Raw genomic sequence first — 22,363 nt, 5'->3', positions numbered from 1 at the left:
ATTGGAAGCATATTCAGAAATTGTTCATAAATAAGAATTTCTCATCTGTTTGCTCTGATTATTGAAAACACTCAGAGCTCCCACCTTACTATTTTGTTTCATTTCTTTGAACACATTAAAACTAAGTTAAACTCTTAATAGTGCTCGACAACCTCCTCTATGTATTTAAATGGTGCTTATGCTGGTCTTCTCCCTGAAAACCAATTCAAATGAATGGAGCAGCAGTAGTGTTTCAGGGACTGTTTATTCTATTTATCAAACCACCAGGTAATACTGTGAACAGATAATTATATAAATATAGCTAAGAAAACAGAATGCAAAGAAAATGGAAAACACACATATTTTTGTATTGGTAAATCTGAAAGTAACTTTACAAGCTTGTTTCTTGCTTTTTTGAAAGAGGTACAAAATAACATTTTATGAAAGAATCTTGCTCACCGTCATACTCAGGGAAATAGTCAACTAGATGGGAGTACATTATTTTCTCCTCTAGAAGATCTTTTTTATTTAAGAACAGAATGACTGAAGAATTCTGGAACCAGGGATATGTGATAATTGTCCTAAATAGCGCTTTACTTTCCTCCATTCGATTCTGCAGGAGACAAAAAATATGATTAACAGAGAATGCGAGGGAGACTTTCATGCACACAAGTTGTTATGTTACTATTAACGAGTATACAAGAAGTGTGATCTATAAATTAAGCAATGCATCCTAAGTCATATTGACATGAAAACTATTTAAAACCTTGAAGTGCTTATATTCATATCATATTGGGAGTGTAATGTGAAAAAGACAAAAAAGTCTACAAGCTGCTCTTTGCTAACTTTTTTTACTAGATATTCATTCTGAGTAGTTAATATTAAGACTATTTTTATAGAGACCATTGGGCAACAACATTTAAACAATTCACACAATTGTATCTAAATTTTGACATCATTAATATATACATAATAAAAATTGTTATAATTTCAGGATTCTGAAAAGAGCCTGAGTCACTATTTCTATGAGTCAGAATTTAACATATGGCACATACATGTGCTTTTCAATTACAAAACTAAAAGGGACACAATTACAATCTAAACCAGTCTTTTTCAATCTTTTGACCATGGAGAAACCTGAAATATGTTTAAGGCTTAGGGGAACCTTATAAGTGGGGTCATGCCCCTTCAGAGAAGTGAGCGCTGAGGTAAGACACAGGAGCCAACTAATCGTTCAATCATTTACTGTTTTTCCATTGTGGAGAACTAGATCTGTAGGGCAACAGGGGAAGCAGGCTCCAGTGATGTCTAGTGATGCCAGCGGCTATCTGAACTTCTGAGAAAGGCTGCATAACCCCTGAGGAGATCTCATGTAACCCCAGGGTTCCCTACAAGCCTGGTTGGGAATCCCTGATTTAAACCATCTCCATGCTAAAACGTATGTTAATTTGACCACCATTCCCTTCACTACATTATAAATTAAAGTATAACACAAGTGTAGACAACCTTTTATAATTACAGAGTCAAGCTATTTGTTGGGGACCTAATGAGCTCTCTGATTCAGAGGAGACCTAGGAAGCCATCCCTAGCATCCACTCACCAAGTCAGCAACATTTATGATGCTTTCAGATGACTCCTGCTAGCCAGCTGGTTGGCAGTGTCTGGCCCCTTAACAGCCTGCCGCCTAGGAATCAGTTGTGAAGCAGCACTGAGATAAGATGTGGGGGCAGCTTGAGAAAAAAAAGTGTTCTCTAGTACCTTATAAACAAGTACAATCTTGGTCTAGTAGGTTTCCAAACAAGAAACCTTCAGGGAGCATATAGCCAACATGTTACCAGACCTTTAATCAAAGGTTGTTTCACTGTGGGTGACTGGGATTTAAAGAAATGTGAAACTGGACATTCTTCAGACCAAAAGGCAGTTGCCTTAGATCCTTCCCCTGCCTCTCTCATCCCATAATCACCACAGAAGCCTTCATCTCAGGAAAAGTCACAATTTACCAGTTCCTCTAGCGGTGGCTATTTCAAGGTGGGCTGGAAACAACTACCAATCCTAACCTCATTAAGTAAGGACTTTGCTCACTCTTCTGAAAAATGGGGCACATGCCATATTGGTGAATGGTGCTCAGAAGAACCATAGGTGGCATGCGCCACTGAGTAAGCATTACTGGGTTTGTGTCGCATTTCCCTTTCTGTAAAGCATATCTAAAAAGCCCTTTTAAAATCTTTAGTTGCTGTTACCATTACATACTAGATATCTAGTGTCCCACATAACTCCTTAATATACCTTACCTTAAAGATTTCATTTCCTTTTGTGAGCCATATTTGGTGCCATACTAAGCTACATTTGGCTTTAGAGCGGTGGTTCCTGAAGTGGACACTCCTTTTCCCTGAGGGGCAGTGAGATTACTTAGGGTTTTTTTAAAAGGCAAGGGAATCGCAGGGGGACACTGGAGGTTAGCCCTTCAATAATGTCAACTTATTTACCATTGACCAGGCTATGGTACCATGCTAGAGACTGACACTCTGCTTCTGCATCTGCATAGCTTAAATCTGTAGGAACTAACAGACTTTTTAGTAAATAGATTACTACAGTTCTGGAGGAGGGCAGGATGCTGTTTCTGTTGGCTGCAGAGGAAAGGACATGCAGTAATGGGTTTAAACTACAAGTACAATGATACAGGCTAGATATCAGGAAAAATTTTTTCACAGTCAGAGTAGTTCAGCAGTGGAATAGGCTGCCTAAGGAGGTGGTGAGCTCCCTCTCACTGGCAGTCTTCAAGCAAAGGTTGGATACACACTTTTCTTGGATGCTTTAGGATGCTTTCGGCTGATCCTGTGTTGAGCAAGGGATTGGACTAGATGGCCTGTATGGCCCCTTCCAACTCTATGGTTCTGTAATTCTGTGATAGTCAAAACAATACACCATATTTTGAGACATTTTCGTCATTGCAAGTGTTCTTGTCTCTATATGATTTTTAAGGATTATATAAGGATACTAATTTTTTTTCAAAAGGGAAAAATTTAGGAAGTAGAAGGAAAAAAGTGAGTAGTTCAGGGAAAATGTAAGATATTAATAAAAAATTTGGTAATAAGAGGAAAAATATGGTAAATAAAATGTATTGGGAGAAATTGGTATATTTTCAGCAAAAATAAAAAATAGACAACTCATTATAAAGAAAATATAATATATTATCTTTATTCAGAATTATAGTAATAAAATTTTAAAATGGAAGAATTAAAAGGAAGAAATAAATTATTAGTCTTCTTTGTTTCTTTAAGTTCAAGCCATTATTATTTTTAAATGTCCTAGTCTTCTAGGACCTTTTATGTATAAAAACATTTCAGTGCATTATAATTTCATACATAGAAGCATATATTCTCAGTCAGGCATTATTCTATAAGTAAATGAATTTTATAAAACTAGAAAATATATAGCAATTTTGTACACGGATTTTCTCAAACTATACCCACCCACAATATTTATAATAAATAGGATAATTTTTCATTTGATTACCAGGTAAGTATACAATTGGACATCTGATTTAATATTATAGCTCTATATTTCCCCTCAATTACTAATTTTCCCCCTTTAGCCCCTAAACTGAATTTCATTGGCTATCAAAGGGCAACTGTGTGAGATGCTTTTACAACTTTTTGACACTTTTTTACAACTCCTTGGGGGGTTGTTGTTGTTGTTGTTGTTTTTTGTGTGTGGCGTTTTTTGAGGACTTGAATGCTTTGCCTGGTGATGAACTCAAAGAGATCTGTCTTGCCATTGTTTATTTATCCAACTACTTGCAAAGTTCAATACAATTAATTTGCAGTTGCAAGGAAATGAGGTCAATCTTATTAAGGGAAGTCTGTCATCTCTAGATTTATTTTATACTAGGGGCAAAGCCAGTTGTATCCAAGAATACAATGGGCGCTAGAGCTTGGTAGTGGGAAGAGGAAGGTGAGGAGTTGTCCAGTCTGTAAGGGCATGGGGTTGAATGTGTGTGTTGTGTGGGAGGTTGTGGTGGCAAATAAGAGTATGGGTGTCAAGAACCTGTGGTGTGGAATGTTCGTTGAGTGTGGGAGAGGACTGACCTTTGGGAATTTTGGCATAGTTGTTACAGATGAGCTTTCCAGAGCCATGTCCTCAGATATGTGAAGGGTAAATCAGACTGGAGACTCTTCTTAGGGGAAGATTACATGGCAAGCAATTCCTCCTAGTTCTGCGTCATTTCCCTTCTTGTGTGAATTAGGCCACATTTACCGAAATGCCCCTCTGCCCTAATACACATGGGGTAGTCACAGTACACAGGTGTCCACCCTGTTCCTTCTTTTCCATTTTTTACATGCTTCTTTCATGGTTGCTCCTTAGAAGAACGGATTTTTGTACCCTATTGCTTACTACCCAAAGGAGTCTCAAAGAGGTTTACAAGCACCTTTTCCGTTCATCTCCACAATAGTCAACCTGTGAGGTATGTGGGGTTGTGAGAGATCTAAGAGAACTGGGAATGGGCCGCAGTGACCCAGCAGGCCTCAGGTGTCTCAAAGCATTTTCCTTTCTCTCCCCATAGCAGACTCCCCATGAGGGAGGTGGGGTAGCGAGCCTCACAGGGAAGCTGCCAACCCTAAGAGGAAGACTCTCTGTGCACAGCAGTCTTGACCTTAGAAAGGCTTTTTATACTGTTTTTTTATTTGCAAGGCCAAGGTTATTTGCCAGGCCAATAAGTCATTTCAGTTACCATGTGTCTCCAGACATTTACTTATTCTCTATTTACGGTTTCAGGCTGTAAATATTTATTTGGATCTTCCTGCACTTTCCAGACTCACAGGACTGATGCTGGTCTGCCTGTCTTTGCCCCAGAATACAAACAGTTGCTGGTAAGGGCTGGCCATAACCCATAGGCCAGGAGGGACACCCCTGCACCACTCCATACTAACTGGAGGCAAAAATGGCTCCTTTGAAGGCTGGACTCTGAGGCATTGTATGATTTTGAAGTCCCACCTCCAAACCTCCAGGAATACTTCCAACCCAGGGGTAGCCAACCTCCAGGTGGGGGCTGGAGAGCTCCTGGAATTACAGCTCCCCTGCAGAGTATAAAGATCAGCTCCACAGACAGAAAGGGCTACTTTGGACAGGGTTGTGGTAGAGAAGAAACATTTCAGGCCTCCCACACAGGTTGTTGTTTAATTGAAAGACTTGAGGCCTACTGCACAGGGTTGTTGTGCAGATGAAACAGGAGACAAAAGAGCCAGTTTCTTCTGCAGAATAATGCTGTGCAATGGCCTCAAATCTGCAGAGATTTGCAAAGAAGAAAGACACATGGCTTGGCTGTGTTTAACCTCCGGGCAGAGCAGTATTTTGAGAAGGGGCTTTTCTGTGGCCTCCCTATCAGGCAACTGTTTGGCAGAAGGGGAAAGTCCTCCCCCCTCAAAAGGAAGGCCAACAGGCTCCCCTGCGTTGCTCTCTGAAGGAAAATGCCTCCCTCCCCTCAGTCAGGGCCTGTCAGAGGCTCCTTCGCAGCAGGCCTGAAGGGGGGGGGGAGCACTCTGCAGCCTCCTGTCAGGGTTCTGAGGCAATTTGCAGTTGGACATGACAGTTAGGACAGCCTTGGGACAAAAAGGGCTGGCACAGGCTATGTTCTCATCCCCCTTGGCAGCCCTGCTGACCTCCTCTCCTGTGGTGGTCAGTAGCAGACTGGCAGCCAGACTGGGCTGGCTGAATGGAATTTTGGTCTGTCCTAGTGAGGGGCCAACAGGAAGGCGCTTCGCGCGCCTCCCCATTGGCCACTTGGCCCTTGAGTGGCACTTGGAGGGGCTTTGCGGCTCCTGATTCGCCCCTCTGAGTTTTTATCACTGACAGAGCCCACCCTAACTCCTACCCAATAGCCCTTAGGGCTTTATTTAACCGCAGGAGCGGTTAAAGATTTTAGTTCTCTATTCAAGTGCAATATTAGTCATCACGAGGTTTATGAGCCTGTTTGAGCTAGAAGAACCAGGTAGGATACAAGATTATAGTCTGCAAGGGTTGTGTGTGTGTGTGTGTATGTGACTATTTGGGAATGCTGCATCAAGGTATGTCTGAGTGTTCTGAAGACCATTTTTGAAGGGAAATTCCAGATTGGGTGATAAATCCATTTTTTGCAGTAGTGGAGAAAGAACTAACTGAGCTACAAAAATGACATTAACCTGAGGTAGTAGTTTATGAAATCATATCAAGAAGAAGAAGAGTTGGTTCTTATATGCCGCTTTTCCCTTCCCGAAGGAGGCTCAAAGCAGCTTACAGTCGCCTTCCCATTCCTCTCCCCACAACAGACACCCTGTGAGGTGGGTGAGGCTGAGAGAGCCCTGATATCACTGCCTGGTTAAAGGTAAAGGTAAAGGTAAAGGTATCCCCTGTGCAAGCACTGAGTCATGTCTGACCCTTGGGGTGACGCCCTCTAGCGTTTTCATGGCAGACTCAATACGGGGTGGTTTGCCAGTGCCTTCCCCAGTCATGACCATTTACCCCCCAGCAGCAAGCTGGGTACTCATTTTACCGACCTCGGAAGGATGGAAGGCTGAGTCAACCTTGAGCCGGCTGCTGGGATTGAACTCCCAACCTCATGAGCAAAGCTTTCAGGCAGCTGCCTTACCACTCTGCGCCACAAGAGGCTCCACTGCCTGGTTAGAACAGTTTTATCAGTGCCGTGGCGAGCCCAAGGTCACCCAGCTGGTTGCATGTGGGGGGGGGGGCAGAATCGAACCTGGCATGCCAGATTAGAAGTCCACGCTCCTAACCACTACACCAAACTGGCTCTCAAGACATTTGTTTGAAATTTCTGGTTGCTATCCTGCACTCGGGACCACAGTTAATATGCTTTTTGTTGCATTTCCAATATCTTTTTGGTAGAACATTGTTTTTAGTGTGATCATCCAACTTCTCTCCAAACTAAGAAACTGATATCAGATCACTTATATATATGGTAATTTGAGACTTCTGCAAAGTGACTTTAAGCCAAATATTTGGAAATTGCTATTACTACATGCATCTAGCATTTCTAGGGAAGACGTGGTAGACCACAAGCTCTTAGTTCATATCCTCATCAACATGGGGATACGGGAGACAGCCCCCCCCAATGGTTGATCTCCTTTCTCCCTGGTTGAAGGCAGAGGGTAACTGTCGCTGAGAGTCAATCTCAGTGCTGTAGACTCCAGTATGGGGTACCATAAGGTGCGATTTTCAGACTATATTTAACATATTTATGTGCCCTCTTGTCAAGCTGATCTGGAGCTTCGGGCTGGGATACCACCAGTATGCAGATGACAAAATTCTATTAGGATACAAGGCACGGGGGATGTATTCATGAGACCAAGGGGGTGATGGCCCAAAACAATTTTCTAAACAGAAATATTTTGTGTAAGATTAAAAAAATAAAATTTTATGAAGAAGGGGTAATTTCTCAAGTTCTAAACAAGTGTTAAATACAAACAAGTAGTGCCTCCTCTCCCTTTGTTTCTTCATCTCATTCATCTCCTTCAGGGAAGTAACAGTCTCCTAATACAACACAATGCACATTTATCACCTTCTTCCTGTTACAGAGTAACATGGAGGCAGATCAGTCACAATCTTTCAGTATTTCTGTGATAAATGCATAATTAGGTCTGGATTTCTCCTGCCAATGTTGTTCCTAGCTTATTTCATATGGAAAACGCAGATGGTCTAGGACAGCCCTTTTCAACCTTTTGACCATGGAATAATTTTTCAGGCTTTGAGGAGCCACAGACTGGAGGGAGGTGTGGACAGTTGGCTGTCCACACCTCCCTGCCACATCTCCAGAAGTCACATGTGACTAAAAGTGACATTATTATCCACGTTAACAGGACTAAGGGAGAAGAGACAGGAGGCAGTTTAATATGGGAGTAGGCATGCAGGTTCCATCCCTCCCAGGTATAGAAACCACAAGAGAACTCACTCATGATCAGAAGTGGGAGCAATGGAAGAGGATGGTTCTATAGCTTGTGGTTCTATAGCTTGTGGCCATTAATTCCCTGGTTGGGAATCGCTAGTCTAGTCACTACTGGTTTAAAATATCATTGTCTAGTTCACAAATGTGCATTCATCACTTAGCGACTACATTATCTGATGTTAAAAGAACAATGTGAATCAGCTTTTATGGCTCTTCTTGTGAGAATTAATAACCCCATCTCAACTCACACATTTTCTGGTTACAGATGCGGAGTGGGTTACAAAACATTTCTTTGTTGGTATACAGTACTTACAAAGTAAATATGTTCAAAACATACATACAATCACCCTGATTGAAAGTTTATGATTGTCACCACCTCCCAGCCCACTATGACCATCATCACTGACAGTTCCTCTAAGGTTTGCTCCCAGTGTGCCTGGCTAAATAGAATCCTTCATCTCTCCCATCCATCCTTCTTTTTCTTTGCCCACACAACAAGGTCTTCACTGTGTGACACTGCACTTTTTTTTGTTGCAATCAGATAAAAAAGACTACTTATCTTAATCTAAATCCTTCTATTTACAGAACTATTCTTTAGCTATTAAAAACAGGCTTGCTTCTGTGTAGAACTTTAACCCTAAAACAGCCTTCACATACGCTATATACCTAAACACGTTTGGTATTCATAGTTGATTGAAATAATTTTACAAAGAACTAGGCCATTCACTTTAGTGAATGTTATATGCATCCCTAATTTTTACAATTTGTGGCTAAATGATCTCCAGTTTCCAAACAAAATGTTTAGATAAGCCAGCTTTTAGCCAAATATTTCTTTCTAGAATAAGACTAAAGAACTACTGGATACTTTTAAAAACAAAACGGACCACTTAAAACATAGTCATTTGGCATCTTTCACAGGAACAAACTTACTGCACTTTCATTGTAGAAGGCCAACATTCAGACAAACTGCCTCTATCATACAGAAGACTTCCCTGTCACAATTAAACAAAATGTGCAAGTTTGTATAACTCCAAAAAGTTATTCTACAAAAATATGATTACAAGACAATGGATATGCTTTTCTTTTGTGAAAGATGCCAAGCAATAGTCTACTAAAATAACTTGAGTCAACATTCCTGGTTCAAGCAGGTCTTCCAACAGCTCCAAGTATGAAAGCATACACTACCATAAAAGGTCAAATAAAATTCTTAGATGATAAATACAACATTGTATTCACGCACTGCATACTCATTTATTTTCTTAAGTGAAGGAACAATATTACCAAATGTGTTTTTAAAATTATGTGTTTCCATGATCCACGTACACTTAGAGACACCGTTTTACATTGTATCATATTTCAACAAGTTGTAAAGATTTAAATATACTGCATAAAAGGGAATGACATACACCACCTATTTTAAAGTCATAACTGTAGCAATACTCCTAAAAACCACATGACAGTGAGCTCCACATGAACAAAGATCTGCAGCCTCCATCAAGACTAATGCAAATTAGCAAAGCTCAAGGTACCTTACTTCCCTCATGACCAAGTATTGCTCAATGGCAGCCATTGGCTAGGAGTTAAGCCACATGCAAGGAGCCAACATCCAGGAGGAAGATGCTACAGGAAGGTGCAAAATCAATACCGCTAGGTTTGTGATGATGCTCCATGAAAAAGCAAAATGTTTTCACCCTAAATACTGTAAGTACTCTTGTTATACCAACCAACAGGTATTCCAGGTTTAATCAGAATAAATTGTTTTGATTCTCCAAAACATCCCAACTTTGTTAACACTAGAAAACAACAGGAAAGAGTATATAAATTGTTCATTGCCAAAAACCAAATTATTCACAAGAATAAATATTGTGTTCACTCGTCCACCTTCTTCTTCTTTTCTTCTTCATCCAACAGAATTTGGAATGCCAATATGGCATACCAGGGAAATAGTAAATTGATACAAAGTAGCCCTTGATTGAGCAAAAGACATATACTTTCTCTAAGTCTTTGAGTTCTGCAGATTTACATCTCAAGTTGCAGTTTCCAATACTGTATCCTAAGGGTCCCCTGACTTCCAAGAGTAGCTTTTAGACCCATTATGCACGGGGGTTTTAGCACACATTCGGGGTGAAATGGCGGCGACTAAAATCACGGATAACGCACGGAGCAGGCTGCAACCGGCTGCAGCTTCGGTGCATGCCGCCGAAAAAGCCGCGTCAGTGAAACGCGGAAGAAAGCGCAGCTTCCGGGTGAGCGGGGCGCAACCAGAAGCGGTGCCCGGATCGGCGCGTGCATAATCGGTTACTCTGGGTTTTGCCGCCGTCGCGCCCCGCCCAGTGTATAACCGGTATGCGTCGCGTCTTCCCCCTCCGCGTTTTCCATGTGACCCGAAATCGCCGTTTCGGCGGCCGTGCATAATGGGCCTTAGCAAGGCATACTAGGATGCAGACAGATGGAAAGGTGGAAAATATTCATCTTGAGAACAGAGCTTGGCTCTGTAATTATGATCCTTCCCACTGGAAGGACATTAGTTCATCAAAGCTGCCTTTATTTCCTGTTCACAAACATATATCATGGCACTGTGCAATAGTTTAATCACTGCTCCTTTTCACCCAAAATTGGGCTCACTGTTGCTGGATGAGACCTAGAGTCCATTGAGTCTGCTCCTTTAGTAGCCCACAAGAAATGACATATGTCCAATACCTGTTTTTTTCTCTCTAGTAACTAGTGTTCAGAGTGTTACTGCCTCTGAATATGGTGGTTCCTTTCAGCAGTGAGGGATAAAACCATCTGTAAGAGCATGTGTGCATGCATGTGCACGCACTGATGACTTTATACTTTGGTATGATATCACATATGTAATTTAGTGCAATAGATCACTGCATCAGAATGTGGGTACCATTGAAATCTACATCATCAAAAGCTCTGGAATTCTGCAACAAGGAAAAAGGTTTCTGGATCAGAGTAAGAAACAGGTAGATGGTCTTCCTTTAGAAACAAGAAGAAACTAATGTTTCTAGAAAGCAAAAAGTGCTTTGAAGTATAAATCCAGGACTATTGGTCAGGATCACAAATTCCTGGGGTTACTAAACAACATAAATGAAGGTTGAGATTAAAACAGATTTGTATCTTACATCTAGCTGAAATTTAACATACCTAATAATCAGGCAAGGAGCAGCCAACACAGATGATTCCCAAAGCAAATTCAGAAATGCATATGCTACAAACAAAACAAATAAATATGTGAACATGACTGCATTTATCTATAACCATATTCACTGAGTGTTTTTCTGTTCAGGCACATATGGGAATTGCGTTTGTGCAGGACAGCTACAGACATTTTAAATTCTTCTGACAGCACAAGACACTTTCCCACTCCTTGGCGCAGTCCCCCGCCCAAAGCGCCTATAAAAGGGGAGAAAGCGCCTACCTCCCTCAGTTCAGTGATGCCGCCGCTGAAGAAGTGGATCCAAGAGGGATTCCAGAAGAGCTCACAGCGGGGTCAGATGGAGGGATGTGTGCCTGCACAGAAGAACACTCATTGAATGGTTAGAGGCAACTGTAGCTGAATGGACCTTGGTGGAGGAACTGGCTGGCCCTTTGTCCGTGAAAGTACCTAAGCAATCCAAAATGAAAGAGAGGGGGGCAATTTTCTGAGTTTTTCCCAGAATCCCTGGACCAGGAAGTAAACTTTATGCTACTTAAGGCAACAGATTTTCTAGTTGATAGTTCTGTAGCTTTAGCTAGAAGATTTTGCACAGACAAGGAAAAGGTTACAGCTCAGGTTGGAGAAAACAAGCTATGTTGCCTCCCATCCCCTTTAACTTACTTTTTGTGTCTATAATCAGCTTGACCGCACCAAAGGGTAGTGTGTGTTTCAAAGGTAATCGTAGGTTTATTCTGCTAAATAACTGAGTGGCCTCTTTAACAGTACAGTTCTATGCAGATTTATTTCAGCCCAAGCCTAGACAAATTGATGTGTTTAGACTGGAGTAACTTTTGTACAGTAAGATACTTTTAAAAAACACAATATTTTCTCTAAATCAGTTCTACATATGCTAACAGTGGTTGTGAGTGAAAAGTCTTGGAGACAAGCCTCTATTTATATTTGTTAAGACTTTCTTTAAACTTTAATTACTCTTATGGTTAGTACAGACCAAGGGAGGCTTATTATGTGAGATGCACAAATGGGCCACAATATGACACAGACTGAATATACAAAGAAATTGAATTTTACTTTACATATAATTGCTAGGAAACTCATAAAAATAATACACATAGTAAACAGTATAGTATCAGTTATTAACTTCTCATGTTGTCACCTCCCCTAACTCCACCCCTCCTTCTCTCCAAAGTGATTTCACTCTCCTTTACTTCCCATTAAACCCCACCCAGAATTTGATAGAATTTTAAAACAAATTTTATTAGCATCTTAGGTCCTCCAATCACAGTAGAAACTTGCAAACTATTCAAACCATCCATTAACGTATCTATTTATTTTTTTTTCTTCAGACAACTGAGCTTCCTAATAGTTTCTCAGTTCCTGTACTAATCGGAGTCTCAATTTTAGGTGAACCCCACAGAGCTGTAATTTTATATTTCACCATACATTCTACAAGGCCTACAAAAAATGTCCCAAAGTAACCTTTTCAGCGTTTTCTGAAATTTCAGTTAACCTATTAAAGTTAGATTCCCAAAACATTAACTTGTCTTGGCCTCTTTCAGGAAAGCTATCATGATGTTCCTGGTTTTCACTATGGGATAGCATCATGTCTCATCAGAATCTCCATGGCACTTGCCAAAGCAGTTGTATCAATGCATTCATCCAGTGCTAGAGGACTATGTGGGTAAGGACAGATAGAGTGTAAATTAATTAAAACAACTGTTATAGTGACTTGTGATCTTTGTATTCTGGAGAGAACAGTTAGCAGGACTGCACCCTCTTTGGCAAATGTGGTTGGCAGTCTGGGTGCACCCTCTATACCAGATAATACGTCTGGGAGTGACAGCTCTGGAAACTAGCAGATCTGGAAAGGCAGTGTACACATTTCCAGAATAAACAATGCTCTTTACTGCTCCATTTGGGACACAGACAGCATGCCAAAGGTTAGCAGTGCACCTGTGTTCCTTCTTGTTGAATGCTGCTCTACATTATATGTAAGACTTTGAAATTTTATTTATTTATATTTTAATTTATACGACACCGCCTCTCCAGATGACAGACAATGCTGCAGCTTACCATGTGACAAAAAACAGGAGGTAAGAACAGCACATTTAATCCTTCTTAAACACTTAAGTTCTAACAAACCTCTAATTGTGCCATATATAGTCCAATAGGGTCCCAGAGTGACTTACATCTACTCTCCTCCATTTTTTTCCTGACAACAATCCTGTGAGGAATGTTAAGTTGACAGTATGTGACAGGACCAAGGTCACCCAGTCAGCCTCTATAGCAAAGTTAAGATTTAAAGCTGGGCCTCACAGCATGTAGTTTGACACTCTGATCTGTCTGCCAAGTTATATAGTGCATTTTAATCTTGCCCTTCCCCCAAAAAGTTCATCAAAAAGAAGGAAAATAACTAAACAGAAGAGCAAACCAAACTATTAGCTGAAGAACTGCAAGTGGAGGAGCTACATAGAGGAACTAAAGAAAATCTTCAAAAAAAGTTCACCTAAGAGCTCAGAAGAAATCTCCATGGCATCAACATCATGACAAAATGGATAAATTAAAAATACCATCAGTAAATATTAATGGTATAAACTGTCCCATAAAATGTATTAAAACTTTCAACTAACTTTAAAAGCAAAAATAAAGATAATTTATGAATTCGTATAAAGAGGAATCAATATATTTTAAATAATAAAAACATTAGGTATAGTATATCTTGCTTCAGCTCTAAACAATAAGTGCAGATAGAAAATTTAGACAAGGCCAAAGATATTTCATAATCCTATAGAAAAAATTTAGCAATGGAACAGAAAACTATGAGGAAGATGGAGATTAAATTATGCTCCTTTATTACAAGACAACTTATGGTTTTGATGTTTGTAATTTATGTAATTTTGATGGTTTTATGTGCTTTGATGATGTTTTTATGTTTTTTTATTGGATGTAAACCATCATGAGCCAGCACGCTGGAAGTGGCGGTATATAACTGTAACAAATAAATAAATAAATATGGAAATAAAAATTTAAAAATAAATAATACAGAAGGAATGTTCTCAGCTACAATTTGGGAAGTATGCAGGGGTTTTATGAGAGGAATCTTATTAGCAGCTGCCGCCAAAAAGAAAAGCGAAAAATCAGAACAAACCAAGATGTTGGTAGGAAAAATAAAGAGATTGGAGCAAGAGCAAAAAACAAACAAAACCTCCAATAAGGGCACACTAACAAAGATTTCTCATAAAACAAAACAAAACAACAAACAGACAGACACATTAGAAATGGAACAGGTACAGAATTTATTTATTTATTGGATTTTTATACTGCTGCTCCCAGCAAGCTGGCTTGCGGCTGTTCACAATCATTTAACATAAAACAATATCCAATTCAATAAAACCACATATAATATACAAGAATAACCTAAAACAATTCCCCAATTCCCCAAACCTGGAATTTATAACTCTGTAGCATGGCTTTAATATACTAAAGACGCCTCTCCTGACAGAGGAACCATTGGAATCGGTTCAGATGACAACATTTGTGATGGTGAAACCAGGGGGTAGAGATTGTCTGATGGCTCCGAGCACAGTCTAATACTGTGCCTTAAGGGAGGTGAACCTGATCTGATACCCTGGGACCACCACCCAGCCTCAACCAAACACCTGGTGGAAGAGCTCCGTATTGCAGGCCCTATGGAACTCATATAGCTCCGACAGGGCCCGCAGCTCTTCAGGGAGCTTATTCCACCAGGTAGGGGCCAGGACAGAAAAAGCCCTAGCCCTGGTCAAGGCCAGGTGCTTCCTGGGGCCCTGGGACCATCAGCAAATTCATACCCGCAGAGCAGAGTACCCTACGGGGGTCAGAAGGAGGTAAACAGTCCTTCAAGTAGGTAGGGCCTAAGCTCTACCTTTCTAAACAAAGGCGTTTTGTATATGCAAGTAAACCTGGCAGATACTTGGCATACTGTCTTAGGAAGGGGAAAGAAAAAAGAGTAATACCATATGTAAAGAAGAGATCAAATTACATATGCAGAAAAAGAAATGCAAGAACTATTTATCAATGCTCTTTCCAGGTTATACATAAAGAACTCTCTCAGAAAAAAAGGAATAAGAGAATATCTAAGACACCCCAACCAAAAAATGTACATCAGAACATAGAAAAATGTAAACAAGAGGTGTATAATGTTAATATATTAAAGAGGCAGCAATACAACGCTGCCACAGTCATGTAGACCTATCTCTCTACTGAATATAATTATAAAGTCTTTGCCACAGTAGTGTCAGAAAGACTAAGAAAATGTATACCAAATTTAATACACACTGATCCAACAAGCTTTGTACCAAAGAGGTATATGAAAGAACATACAATTCTTAATAAATGCAGTTGTATTTGTGAACAAGAAAAGAAACTCAAGACAAAGCATAGTAAAATTTGAATCAGCACACCCAGATGACAGTTTACACAATTATTTATGGATTAAGAAATCAATTTAAACTATCATGACACAAAAAAGAAATCATATAATTAGGGATGAACTTTTGAAAATACGGTTTACTTGCTGAAATTTTTTGAGCTGTCCAGATTCTTCGCTCATGTCCTCAATAGAAGTTTATCATGATAAGAACACAAGAAATAGGCTTCTGTGTGACCTCAATGGCAGTTTGAACACTTCTGTGTTCAGCAGAAGAGCAGCACAGACAAGGTTAATGGACAGGGGGCTTCCTGGACCAAACTTATCTCTTTAGATAAAACAGAGAGCTAGAGATAACCCATATATACATGCCCCCAATGACCGTTTATTTTCTACCGAGGGAATAAGAAACAGGTTTCTTGTTGCTTGATCAAGGCTGGGAGGGACAACTAAATCTTTGCTCGATTTCATGTTTGCATGTTAGGAATTGGCCAAAGCACATTTCCTAAGAGATGGAGATCTTATCTAGATCAAGATTACACTTCCTTTGGTGATTAACCTTTTTTCTTGGCTAAGACCACTGGTAGTTATTACAACATAAAATTGATAAGAATACAGTTTTTAGACAATTAAACTACTTATTAGTCAAAACTAGAGGCTACCAAACACTGCTGTATAGAGGGTACTTATTTATTTAAAATATTTATATGCCTGCCTTTCTCCTGCACATCTCAGGGTTTTTTTTTGTACCATCTGTTCTTCAAATTATATAAATTACACATGTCAATTTTTATCTGCTATTTCCTCTTAGTGAACATAGAGAATACAAACAAGGCTATTATGATAGGAGGAAGGAAGGCATGAGCTTGCATTTACTGGATATGTAATCTTTACAAGCCACAGGCAAGACTATTAGGCTTGCTCAAACCCCCATTTTAGGATCAAAAAGGCAGGGTAAAGTAGTATGACTCAAACAGCAAGGCCAATCTTTAGGAAGGACTGAAAACAAGCAAACACTAAGCATATAAGATAACAATAACCAACCAACAGTTATGAGTAGTATGGCTATTTTTATCCCTTCTTCTGGCTTAAATGAAACAGGAGGTATAGCTAAGGTAAAGACTCCTATACATAAATTCTCTCTGCAACCAAGAAAATGGCCAACTGAAATTCTTAGCACAGTTTCTCTTTTTTAGCATATCAGCCAGTTGGAGAAGGACTTTGGGCTTCCCCCAGACAGCTTACCTGTAATTTTAGTAATTTTATGCTGTTTAGTTTTATTGATTGTTTTATTTATCCTATTGTTGTGAACCAGCCTGAGCCCATTGCATAATGGGCGGTATACAAGCTGAATAAATAGCAACAGCAACAACGGCTTTCAAGATGGTGGCCAGAGCACTCACATAACTAGAATGTTCCTACACAAAACATTTAAACCACCATAAATACCATCCAAATTGCCATAAAATTCAGCAAAAAAATTAGAAACCATAAAGAAGCAATAATCTGACGGACTAAACAAGAAAAAAGACGATCCCAGACAACCCTGGAAAGAAACTGACAATGGCAAAATTATCAACAGCAAACTACTAACCCAACAACAAAGATTCTGATCAGACACAACCAACAACAGAAAAATTCACACACTGGAACAAAGAAGTGGGAAGAATAAAGGGTGAAGATGAAAGAAACAAGCATCAAGGCTCAACCTCAACAAGCACGGATGACTGCCAGAACCCTGCAAAAACCAGACCACGCTAACCCCACGCAGTCAATGCTGGAGCCCTCCACCATCACCTTGGCCCGACACCCACCACCAGAACCCTGCAGCAAACTCAACCCTGCCCTCAATAGGCCTACACAAACAACATCTCAGACTTCAACCAGGGCCACAGCCTTCTTGGTCCTGGCCCCCACCTGGTGAAACAAGGCCCCCGCCTGGTGAAGAGATCAGGGCCCTTCCTGAATTCCACAATTCCAAGGGGCATGTAAAAGGGAGCTCCTCCACTAGGCATTTGGTTGAGACCGGCTGACTCAACATCTGTTGATCCCCCAAACTGCCCCTTCACGATCTGAGCCATGCTGACCTCTCACAAGTTCATGTTAAAAGTTAAGAGTTGTTGTCACAACTGTGAACCTGTTATAGTTTTTTGTTATTTTCAATTTGGGATCCATTGTTATGTTACTCACACTGGATTTCTATGTATATTCATGACATTTTAAGGCCCTGAGCCTTTTGGGAGGGTGGTATAGAAATTCAATAAAATAACAACAATAATAATACACAGCATGTACGTGTGGTTCAATGCTATTGCAGATTTCTGTATTTCTGTATCACATTTGGCTAATAGCAGGAAAACTCACCATACTGATGGCTAGGTCATTCTAGGTGCACAAGAAAGTAATCTCAAACACTGCATTATTGTAGTTGGTTCACCTCTATTACCTCTAGTATTTTCCTTCCAGATTCACGACAGAATTTCCTCTCTTCAAGACAGAGCATGTTCTTCTCTCTCCCATCCTGGATTCTTTCCCAGATTTAACCCTCCACATCCTTCTTTGTACTCCTCATTCCTTGAGTTCTTCAGTTCTCCATCTACTGTCCCCGAGCTGCATCATTCGGTTCTCCGTCTACTGTCCCCGAGCTGCATCATTCGGTTCTCCGTCTACTGTCCCCGAGCTGCGTCATTTATTGCCATCTGATCTTTCCCCGATGTATCCCCCCCAAAAAAAATTCTTTCCTCATTGATACCACCACATGTTCTGGTTCCTTTTTGCTCATTTACTGCTTTCTTGCCCATTGGTTTGCTTAGGACAGGCCACATGGGCAGCATCTAATCTGGAATAAGTTAAATTGGTCATTTGGTCACAGGTAACATAGCTACACATTAGGGCTGTGATTTATTGTTACTGGAATGTCAGATGTGAGCTGCCATGGTACTTTTCCAATTGAGCAGTTCAGTCTCACTGCATTGTATTTTGTTTTTATTTTTATTTTCTATTTCACAAGTAGAATAATAAAGTTACTTGCTGGTTAAGTACCTCCTTTACATCTTTTCCTCCTCAATGGTTTATTATTTCTTATGCCAAGCTGGGGTCCATGTATCTAACAAATCCAAAAGATCCTTGGGATTCATCTTTTAATTCTTCATATAAAGGGTACTCTATACATGGCAAGCCTGACAAATGGGCAATTTTACCTAGGTAACAATTTTCTCATGCACCAGAAGTTTCAAAAATAGCTGGAAGCTCCAAATAAAGAACTCACAGCACACATTAGGATTTAAGGGACTTGAGGTGAACGAAGCACTATAATGTGTGGAAGTCTCTCAGCAATATTCAAGTGAAAGTAGAAGCCGTCACTGAAAAACTGATAAGGAGATGTGAAATCACAACAGTTTCATACAGTTGAATCATTAGTTGATACTGTATGATAAATGTGTGAATTTGCTCTAATCTGAGATCATGCAGTAGTTTATTTCATTTTAATTTTATAGTCATTCTTTTAGAGCAGTGATCCCCAACCTTTTTATCACCGGGGACCGGTCCATGTTTGACAATTTTACTGACACCCGGGGGGGGGGTTAGTCTTTTGCCGAGGGACGTCACCGCCGCCTGAGCCCCTGCTCCGCTTGCTTTCCAGCCGGCACACCCGACTTCCCACCGCCCACTGAGGGGTGCTGCCAGCAGCAGCTGTGCAGTGCCATGCTGAGGGGGAGCCCAAGTCACGGTGGCTGCTGGAGAGCACCAAAGGTGAGCCAGCGGCAGACTGGCAGGGCACCCCCAGAGGCAGCAGCCGGGGAGGAGGATGAGCCGCAGCCCGGTACCGACTGATCCACGGACTGGTACCAGTCTCCGGACCGGGGGTTGGGGACAGCTGTTTTAGAGAACTTCAATCCACCATGAAACCCAATATCACTTTGGTACTAGCTACAGGTAACTACTGCTTTGCAGAACCTTAAATTAATTTCCATTCAGGGAAGTAGATCTTGCAAATCTGAAGTTTCCTAGGGATTCACAATCATTGTATACTTAGAGAATATTATAAACACGAAGATCAATCCTATATATGGAATGTTCATAAGATTAATGTCTCCCTTCAACCTACTTTAACTTCTTGCAAGAAGAGTTCCTGAGAGTCAAAAGTCTCAGAAATTCAGTGGGGTGCATCATGAGGGGAAATCTGCAGAAATTCTCCTTCTTTACCCAAGCTCTTCCACAAAGGAAATATAAAATTACTGAGATATATAAAATAAGATATAAGATATAAAAAAATTAAAGTTTCTGCTTATTCCCCCCTACTTGCAGGCTGAGTCCCCTAAATTCTGTATCCTGCACTGTTCCTGATGGATTTGTATGCCACCTTTCTACCCCTCAAGGCCCTAAAAGTAATTCAAACACATAGCAGAACAATTTAAGACACTAGCAATCCATACAAAACAATTTCAGCAGTAAAATTCTTCTAAACCACCAAAAACATATAACCTAGCCATGGCCCTCAACATCCCTATAATATTTTATACACATATATATGTTTCTGAAAGATCACTGGATAGCCATTCTAAGAAACCTGTTTGAGCAGGGTGTTTCACATCACTGGTGCTATCATGAAAAAGTTCCTGTTTGCACTTTTTAGAGCAGCATCAGAATGCCTTAAGAACATCTGAGCACCTTAGAAGGCTTATATGGGAGCAGATACTTCCTTATGCTGAAGAGTACGTTTTTAAAAAACCTTTGCTTACCTCATTGTCTGACTCCACAAGTACTTGATCATATTCACTAAGGGCTACTAGAAACATGATAGATGTGACATTTTCAAAGCAGTGTATCCATTTTCTTCGCTCTGATCTTTGGCCTCCCACATCCACCATTCTGCAATGTTAGCAAAATCCACAAAGATAAAGAAACTAAGATATAAAAATTATAATTAAACACATAGTATTGTGCAAATTCTTAAAATCAGTTTGAATGGTAACTAAGCCAAATAACTATATACAGCATTGTCTGTCATAAATTTAAATGAAAGACATTTAGAAACCTACAGAAATTAGGGTCAGACTAACAAACCCAATAACATGTTTCAATCTAACTACAATGAGATCAACACCATTAAATTACCTGAATACAGCTTAATTTATTGAAACACATTTTTAGGTTTTTTTAAGAAATTAAATGCCACATACATCATGGAACAAGAAGTTCACCAAGTTCAAGTAAAAACGGTTTTGTAACAGGTTATAAAAACATTACAGGTAAATTATAACAGCATTAAAAAGCTCGAAGCACTTCAGTTTTCTTCTTGAATTAACATGGTTTGCTTTCTTTCAAACCTTTAAATTATTGTAAAATATGTACTACCAGTGACAGTCTAACAAAGAAAAAAAAATACATATCAAAGTTGACCAAAAACTACACATAGTACTCTACATCAATAAACTGAACTGGGAATGAAATCTGTAACATACACATCCTAAACTGGCACTGAAGGACCTGAAATAGAAATATTATGTGTATATAGAGAAATGTGCAAAAACACAGGGAAAAACTTTTAGGTGCAACTGAATACTCTACAAAAGTCATATTTGCACATTAACGCAAACACTTCATGAAGTTTCTGTCTGTGGTTAACAGTAACAAAGCTGAAGATGCACCCATATGAAAGCTGTTGTAATCATGTTCTGGTTTGTTTTCTCAAAAAACATGTACATTTTTAAATTACCAATTTCTATGACTATGCTAATCAACATATTTCATACACCTGGTAAGGAAGCTGAAAAGTAACATATGAAGTATTTAAAAAGCAATTGAATCTATACCTGAAAATGACACTTTGTAAGTCAAATGGATATTCAATAATTCCTGTTGTTGGAACTCGAACTCTAAGCACATCTTGTTGGGTAGGCAGATAGCCGTAATCTGCTATACGATCCAAGTCGTTAAGATAACTATGGATAGGAGAGAAACAGGAATGCAAGGTAGTGATATTATAGTCCTATTGAAGGGAGGAGCAGTATGGTGTTAAAGGAGAAAGAGTATTGAGAGCTTGAAAGAGAATGTAACAAACTCTGAAAGGGAGGAATTAATTTTCAAAAACTGTTGGGAAAAACAACAGGAATTTTGATAATCTACAGCAGGCTTTCTCACCCAGGGTTTCATGAAACCCTAGGGTTTCTTGATGGTCCTGGAGGGGGCTTCTGAATAGGTGGGAGATAATGTTTTATAATTTTAAAATGTGTTACACATTTATCAGTTGATATGACAGTATATGGTCAAGTCCTCCCCAAATGGCCAATGATGGGCCTGGAGGGGGTGGGATGGGGAGGGGCCTCTGGTGGGCGTTTATACAGCTATGTTTCCCAACCACATTCTGAAAAATTGCATCACTTCTGGGGTTTCTCAAAGCCCAAAAAATGTTTCATGGGTTTCCCAACAGTAAAAAAGTTGAGAAAGGCTAATCCAGAGAATGTGTGTAACTTGGATTTTTAAATTTTTTACCTGTTTGCCTGAATATTGTGCTAAAATGTTTTTAAAATGTTCAACGTCTTACGACGGCTTAAAAACACTGAGGGTATCCTGTCATGATAAATATCAGTTCTCACCATGTGAGGGTGCATTTGAACAAAGTATTTCCCATAAGAAACTGGAATAATCATGATCAGCATTGTTGGGTTGGAATGCTGGTTGCAAGATATGGACTGGAAGAAAAATCTTGCACTGTAAAAGGGACAAAAATCACAAAGAATTCCTCTTTCCTATTAGAGATATTAGAGATAATTTTTCTACATTCCAACAGGTATATAAATGGTAAATTCTAATTTTGGGAAACTTAGCATAACCTTCTTTCGGGGATACTCTCAAAAAACGAAGGCATGGA

At 39.8% G+C, this 22,363-nt stretch overlaps 1 protein-coding gene across 4 annotated transcripts in view; it reads right to left on the bottom strand.

The window, feature by feature from the left end:
- The window catches only part of LOC143841057 (guanine nucleotide-binding protein G(q) subunit alpha), a 111,589-nt gene that overhangs the window by 2,597 nt on the left and 86,629 nt on the right, over window positions 1-22,363 (bottom strand). For all 4 annotated transcript variants that reach the window (XM_077344730.1, XM_077344728.1, XM_077344727.1 and 1 more), the window contains exons 4-6: window positions 21,306-21,434; window positions 20,232-20,361; window positions 439-592 (exon numbers count right to left, since the gene is read on the bottom strand). In XM_077344730.1, the coding sequence (XP_077200845.1) occupies window positions 439-592; window positions 20,232-20,361; window positions 21,306-21,434 (413 nt within the window). The remainder of the gene's footprint in view (window positions 1-438; window positions 593-20,231; window positions 20,362-21,305; window positions 21,435-22,363) is intronic.

This window comes from Paroedura picta, chromosome 7 (assembly GCF_049243985.1).
Source record: "Paroedura picta isolate Pp20150507F chromosome 7, Ppicta_v3.0, whole genome shotgun sequence".
In the NCBI taxonomy this organism is placed as follows: Eukaryota; Metazoa; Chordata; class Lepidosauria; order Squamata; family Gekkonidae; genus Paroedura; species Paroedura picta.
Note: the sequence above shows the minus strand (reverse complement) of the source record. Positions and strands in the feature narration are given on the sequence as shown.